Source organism: Natator depressus, chromosome 2, assembly GCF_965152275.1.
Source record: "Natator depressus isolate rNatDep1 chromosome 2, rNatDep2.hap1, whole genome shotgun sequence".
NCBI classification, from domain to species: domain Eukaryota; kingdom Metazoa; phylum Chordata; order Testudines; family Cheloniidae; genus Natator; species Natator depressus.
This window is the reverse complement of record NC_134235.1, coordinates 250,048,608-250,055,915: the sequence shown is the minus strand read 5'-3', so window position 1 is coordinate 250,055,915 and position 7,308 is coordinate 250,048,608. Positions and strand designations below refer to the sequence as shown.

The following is a 7,308-nucleotide window of genomic DNA, read 5'->3' as shown; positions in this document are numbered from 1 at the left end:
CGTTAGATCCGTAAAAGACACATCTGCTGTTTGTTTCTTTTTGAAGCTCACTGTCTAAAAAAAGAAAATAGGGGAAAATAATCCTTTTGAGGAAGGTGTAATCTTATGTAACAGTCTTAAGTTTCCTCCAAAGTTTACAGCATTGCGTTTTCTAAGATGGTACGTGGTTTTCCTTTATGTCAGAGATGCTCTGCATTGAAGATAGACGGATAAAGAGAAACCCAGAAAACTGAATTAAAAAAAACCACAAATGAAGTGAGTTTGTTGAGGTTCTGAGGTACCTGCACCTTTTCTGCATTCATTAGTCGGCACCTGAATGCTTGCTGAGATGTCTTCTTTTTTTTTTTCTTTTTTCTTTTCTTTTTTTTTTTTTTTAATACAGTAGAGCAATGTGCTGGTAAAATTGATCCAATCCAAAAACAACAACAACAACAACAACAACAAAAAGTCAAGATAAAATAGCAGCTGCATTCATGTGTTTGTTGGGTTTTTAAACTTTTTTTAAATCCACTGAGTCTGGAAAGACAAAAGTGAACCAGGACTTAGATACTAGACTCTTTGGGTGGCAAGTCCACGTTGGTGACAGATGTCACGATGGAAACGAGGCAGTCCGAGGTAGTGCCGTTTACTGATTTACGGATCTGAGAAATGCGCTCCTCGACACAGCCTGCCGAAAGCCGAGCCTCTGCATCGTGGTCCCAGCATTCTTCAATCGTAACACAGAGCTGTGCCAAACCCTGTAGAAGCAAGAGGAAACACACATTTAGCAAATGGATTCTCGCTGAAACCTTGTTTTTAGAGGGAAGAGAGGGGGTGGCATGTTGAGCAGCACACAGAGTCTGGCAGCAGATGTAAGAGAATCTGGGCACATCTCTTAAACAGAAGATCCTATGGGCTTGTCTCTAAGAATGGTTAGTTTGTGGCAAGACAGTATGTAAATTTACCCATCACTAGTCTGCTGTGGACCCTGCTGCTGCACACTAATAGTTTCCTAGTGTGCTTTGAGCTACCCTGCTTTAAAACAGGAGCAGATCAAAGCACGCTAGGAAACTCCTCATGCACAGCAGCAGTGTCCACATAGACACTTAGAGCACAGCAGGCTAGTGTGAGGCAGATTTACTCCAAGCCCTTCTATTGTCCCTATGTCAATATTGCCAACCCTAGGTTCTCAAAAATCCTGAGTTAGGCCTCAAAATATTATAAGAGTACTTTAAAAAAAGTTGTGTTTTTTTTAAATAATGCACTTAAGTTCTTTGTCTTATGGGTCCTGACTCTTTAGGGTGCACTCAGATCAAGCTTTTTCCCACAAACATGAAGGAAAAATCAAAGCAGAGATTCTCAACTAATCACTTGATTCCAGGAACAGGAATTTTAAGAAAAAGAAAAAGAAAAACACGAAATACTCCAAGACTTGCAATAATAGCACGAGAGTTGGCAACTTTGTTACAAGTACTATAAAACTCATCTTCCTAAAGAAATACTGCTTCATTTCTATGGGAAAACTGTTATATTATGTAGTCTCACTACATATTGTGTTATTTTTATAGATATATCAAAATAAATTATAGATAGATAGTGTGTATGTGTGTTTCGTCATCCTATAAAATTATTGGATTAAACACCCGACCTTCCGTACAACTAAATGCAGGTTATTAATAATCTGAATTTTATCCAATTTTGAATAATCAGGATTCACCCATATATTACAATAACTAATGTCCCTGGTTTTGGGGAAATAGAAAGAATTTAAACCACCTGAAACAATGGCAACTATAAAAAGAAAAGGAGGACTTGTGGCACCATAGAGACTAACAAATGTATTTGAGCATAAGCTTTTGTGAGCTACAGTTCACTTCACTGGATGCATCTGATGAAGTGAGCTGTAGCTCACAAAAGCTTATGCTCAAATGTCTCTAAGGTGCCACAAGTCCTCCTTTTCTTTTTGCGGATATAGACTAACATGGCTGCTACTCTGAAAAATGGCAACTATGTGGCTGAAGATAGAGGCATCTAGCATCTTTGCTAGTGCACGGGGACTGGACAGCTCAGCGACTGAACCTTTTGCCTTTAGGTCATCATTTTTAATTCAGCACAGGTAAGTCATCTAACAGTTCACTGGCTCGTGTGCAATGACTTGGAGGTCTCAGTTTAATTAGTGGACAGGTGCCCAAAGCACAAGAGACTCATCACTGCAATTAGCACCTTTGCTGGCATTTCTTCAGAGAGAATGAGGACTGAATGGGCCTGGAGACTGATATACCCTCCTGAACAGGGTTGAGACATGTTGGCTTTCAGAATGTGGAGGAAGCTTGCACTGCCACTGACTGTGCGTGGGCCTGTTCTATAGGTAAACTGAGGGCTTCGTTTTCAGATATCAATCTGGCCCATCTCACAAGCACTAAGCCTCAAAAAAAAGCTAATGCCGGGGGATGGGAATCCTTTTCACTAAATTAATGCTCAAAACATTATAAAATATTCCATCTCTGCTTACGCTGGTGAAGGGTGAAACAGCTTAAAAAAAATCAAATCAGTTGATTAAAACCACAGTAAAAGAAAGGACAAACTATCCAACAGAATGGGTTTCAGAGTAACAGCCGTGTTAGTCTGTATCTGTAAAAAGAAAAGGAGTACTTGTAGGACCTTAGAGACTAACCAATTTATTAGAGCATAAGCTCTCGTGAGCTACAACTCACTTCATCACTGCATAAGTGTCACATGCCCTGGGTTCGATTCCCAATGCTTCCACTGGCCTTCTGGCTGACCTTAGGCAAATCACTCAGTTTCCCATCAGTAAAATGGGGACATGATACTGACCCCCTTTGTAAAGTTCTTTGAGCTCTGCTAGTGAAAAATGGTATATAAAAGCTGCATACTATTATTTTTAGCTATGGATTTTTCTTCTTCTAGTGATATTCTACATCATACCAATGAAGGGGTGGGGAGGAAGAAGTCAGGGAGAGAGAAGGTGATAGGGACTGTTTTTAGAGGTGCTCAGCACTTGTAGTTCCCATGGAGTCGTGGATGCTCAGCTCCTTTGAAAATTAGGCCCAGGAGACTAGAGAAATAAAGTTCATATGTAGTTTAGTTTATGCCTCAAGACAGTTCCATTCTGCCAAACTGTTAAAGGATAACTTCCCTGATGTAAGTGGCTTGAAGTTAACATCTAATGCTCAACTGCATTGCTAATTCCAGTCATCAGGGGAAACATTTTAAGCTGTTAACAAGATGGGACGTACAGGGTGTTTCAGCCAGTGATCCTTGAAAGCAGGCCGCATCTTTTTGTGAACCACCACTTCCTGCAGGTCCTCAAGGGATGGATGCTGACCTATCTCCTCTTCAAAAGGCAGCATATACTCATCTACTGGACCTGAGGTACATGGAGAGAACTATGTTAATACAGAGAAGGACTCTATTGAGTAGACTTATCTCTTTACTTAGGCTGAGCTGCAATTCCAAAGCAACAGAAAAACCCAGTCAAAGCAAAGCATCACATACTATGCATGTCACATCATTTTATACCAATGTGATTTACATTCCCCCTTCACAAAACCATTCTGCCCTCACTGCTAGTTGTCAATTCATGAATTTGGTACTGATGTCCGCTATGAACCCCAAATCTTGCACTACACTCCAAATTATGCCTTTTTCCTAGTGGAAAATTAGTGCGGCATTTGTAAAAAAACTAAGAAAGTTAACACCAAATCCCAGTTGATTATGTTTGATGTATGACTCCAAATACACACAATGTCCTGGCAGCAGATATTAATATGCCAGTCGCTTCATTTTAGTCCCTGACTTGCTAAGTCAAACACCAATGAAATATTTCTCATTTGTTCTTTCATGACTTAGTCTGATCAGAGACGTATGGCAATAAAGCAATAACACAGCCATTTGTTTTTGGTTACTACACTGGAGTGGTGGTCCTGAGAACCGACACTTTCCTGAAGAAGCCAGCCCTGATTAAGTGACAGACAGCCTACATGGCATCATCAATTTAGGTAACTCTAGCACAGTTGTGCTATTGACAGTATTGTCCATGTAACAATGCACAGCTTGGGAATGTTCGGATAGTTCTTGCAATTCTTTGGTGTTTCAATGGACCTCGACATAAATGACCCAAGATGGAAAGCAGGAATGTAGTAAGGCTAAACATAGCTAGGATCAACCCATAATGTAGGGCCTCAAAATTTTTAATGTATTCAGGCATATGACAAACTCAATTTTTGAGCCACTTTAGGGAATAGGATCTGGAGAAACTTGCTCTGGGTCAATTCTGCTTTGAAAAGTGATCCACTGTAACAGGACAGCAACTTCCAGAAATCTGATTCAGGGTTAGAGAGCTAACTACACTGTAGAAGAGTACAGAAGCTTTCGTTTTGACCCTTCTCTGTACAGTTAAGTCTTAATCCACACTGGGAGCTGGACCATGCCAAGCACAAATGCATTCTGAAATAAATTGGTTAGTCTCTAAGGTGCCACAAGTACTCCTTTTCTTTTTGAGAATACAGACTAACACGGCTGTTACTCTGAATTCTGAAACAATGTCATTCTGTGAGAAAAGGGCTTGAAAACTGCAAAGATGATAGTTTACCAACAGGAGTAGAGGCACATTTTCTTCTCCAGGGAGAATTTTTGTTTTAATTGTGCTATAGACTATCTCCAGTTAGCACATATAGAATGATTTCTAAACACTTCAGCTATCATGAGTATTGATGTGAACTGCTCTGAACCATAACAGCATGTGAAAACTTTTCTAAGTAGCAATGTGGACTCCCAATTGTGGCAATAATTTTGGTTTATTGAAACATCATTTGGCATTTCATAATGCTTGGATGCACTCTTAACAAATAGCACGCTGACTGAATTGAGGATTTTTTTTTTTTAGGGTTCTCGTGCATTACTGCATGGTCTCTTTGGACCAAGTTGTGACCTCTTTCAAACTTGACAGTATTTCACATGGGTTCCTTCAAACTGAAGGCCAAAAAAAGAAAGAAAAAAAAAAAGAGCTGGATAATTTTATCTGCTCATGAACTGTAAACCATCAAGACTACAATATTTAAATATGTGGCTATTACTCTGAAAAGTGACTAAAAAAGTCCATTTAGTTTTTCCCTGTTGATGTGGTGCCAAATCAGTAAAACAAATCTAAATATTTAGCCCCCAAATAAGCCATCTCTATTGATAGGACGATGCTAACGACCTTCCCATGCACATCCCCCACCCCGTCAAAGTATCAGGACTGTTCCAACATGCCTCTAGGGAAAGCCTGAATGAACATTTGCAACATGCTGTGCACATCAATAAACTCTGGCTCCACTGAGGCAGAAACAGAATAAAAGGGGCCTTAGCTGGAGCTACCTGCTGGTAGCCACCTGATATACAAAGCTTGAACTGTTGGCACAAGCATCTGGCTGATCTCAAAATGAGAGAAGGAAAAGGAGGAGAGAAGTGGTCTCAAAGAACCAAGGAACCAAACCATAGGTCAAAACAAACACTTGAAACTGAACTGGACACTAGCGCAGTCTATGGAGCACAGGTATAAACAGCAGCACTGGTGAACCCACTATACTTGCAGGCAGCTTAGGGTATGTATACATTGCATTTAAACACCTGCACCTGGCCTGTGTCAGCTAAGTTGGGGCTAGGGCTGTGGGGCTGTAAAATTGCAGTATAGACATTCAGGCTTGGATTGAAGCCTGGGCTCTCAGATCTTGCCGCCTCATGAGGTCCCAGAGCTTGAGCTCCAGCCCGAGCCCAAACGTCTACAGAGCAATTTTACAGCCCCACAGCCAGAGCCCCTCTAGCCCAAATCAGCTGACACATGCCAGCTGCGGGTGTTTAACTGCAGCGTAGACATACCCAGAATGAAGGGAAGGTATTTTTGAAGTTTCCAAGGACTCTTCAGGGACAGCCACACAGTAGAGGTCATTGCAGTAAGCCTGGAGGCATTATGGGTTCATTCTTTATTAGCCCCCAATTATTTCCAAATCAGATATGCTCATTTTTACAAGTAACAACATGTTCCTCACAGACACACTAACTCCCAGCCTTACAAACTCAACCTGGACTCATGAGTTGAGCAGGGTTCTTTCTGGTGCATGCACCTCCAACAGTAGAAGGTTCTGCAGGCCAAATGTGCCCTTAGTTACACGTGTGCACATTCAATGTCTCGCAGCTGACATTTAGTCTGAAGTTACTGCTGAAGTGTGAGTCACAGTGCCCTTCAGCTCTGTTTCCCAGCGCTGTATGGGCTCCGCATGACCAACAAGACTAAACGTTCGGCACTGAAGCCAGCAGACATGGCTCTGAATAAATGCATGGAGCAGATCTGTTGAGTCAGAAGGTGCCTGTAGCAGAGAGACGGGACCTCCCTTGGAAATGGATAGCGAGGGAGGGCCAGGCGTCCTCTGGTGGACAGGAACAGGAAGTACAAAAGGCAGGCCCTGTAGCTCAGGTCAGGGGAAGCCACTGAGGGAGGCAGATGCTTCCACCCTGCTGCTGGAGCCTGAGCCTGCTGAGCACTTCTGTGACCCCAAGGACTCACCCTAACTGCCCGAGCTACCAGACATGCCCGATGTTGAGGGGCTGCTGGGATTACCATTTGCAGCGTACCTAGGGGAGACAGAGGACAACCCAGAGACCCAGGTACACCCCGAGGGAAGGGTAGGAAGTGGCCCACGGACAGCCAGCTATGGTCTGGCTGGGTGGCTGCCAGAGTCCGGTTCCGTGGGTTGCAGCTGGATCCCCGCTGACCCAGTGGCAGACCACTCTGCCTCTGTTAGGGCCCGGGGCTGGGACGCTGTGGAGCCGGGTGGGCCCACGTCCCCCTACCCCCTGCCACCCCACCATAGGCCAGAAGGCCTGTGGAAGTGAGTCTGCCTGAGCCCCCTAGACTGCGTTGGGTGCTCGCTCCTGCCTGAGGGCTGGAGCCCTAGACTGCTGGTACCCGGCTCTGCTTGAGAGCTGGGGTCCCCGGATTATTCCCTGCTCTGTCCTGCTTGAGGCCTGGAGCCCTAGACTGTGCTTGGTACCCTGCCCTGACTGAGGGCCTGGGTTACCAGACTATACCTGGCTCTACCCTGCCTGAGGGTTGGGCTGTAGACTGTGGGTGTCCTGCCCTGTCTCAGGGCGTGGGCCCCTGTATCCGCTGAAGGGATTGAGGCCCCAGACCGCTAACTTCCCCCTTGTCTAAAACTGTTATTTCAGGGATCTGACAGCCAAGAGGCATGGCCTTCCTCGGAGATTGACAGCGAGGGAGGGCCACACATGCCTACACGTTTACTGTGCCATTTACACATGCACAGACAG

General features: G+C 43.9%; 1 protein-coding gene across 4 annotated transcripts in view; it reads right to left on the bottom strand.

Annotated features, from left to right (window-relative positions):
- Positions 1 to 331: 331 nt before the first annotated feature.
- The window catches only part of ACVR2B (activin A receptor type 2B), a 151,241-nt gene continuing 144,264 nt past the window's right edge, over positions 332 to 7,308 (bottom strand). For all 4 annotated transcript variants that reach the window (XM_074946333.1, XM_074946332.1, XM_074946331.1 and 1 more), the window contains 2 exons: positions 3,237 to 3,367; positions 332 to 737 (listed from right to left, as the gene is read on the bottom strand). In XM_074946333.1, coding sequence (XP_074802434.1) covers positions 543 to 737; positions 3,237 to 3,367 — 326 coding nt within the window. In that variant the 3' untranslated portion in view covers positions 332 to 542. The remainder of the gene's footprint in view (positions 738 to 3,236; positions 3,368 to 7,308) is intronic.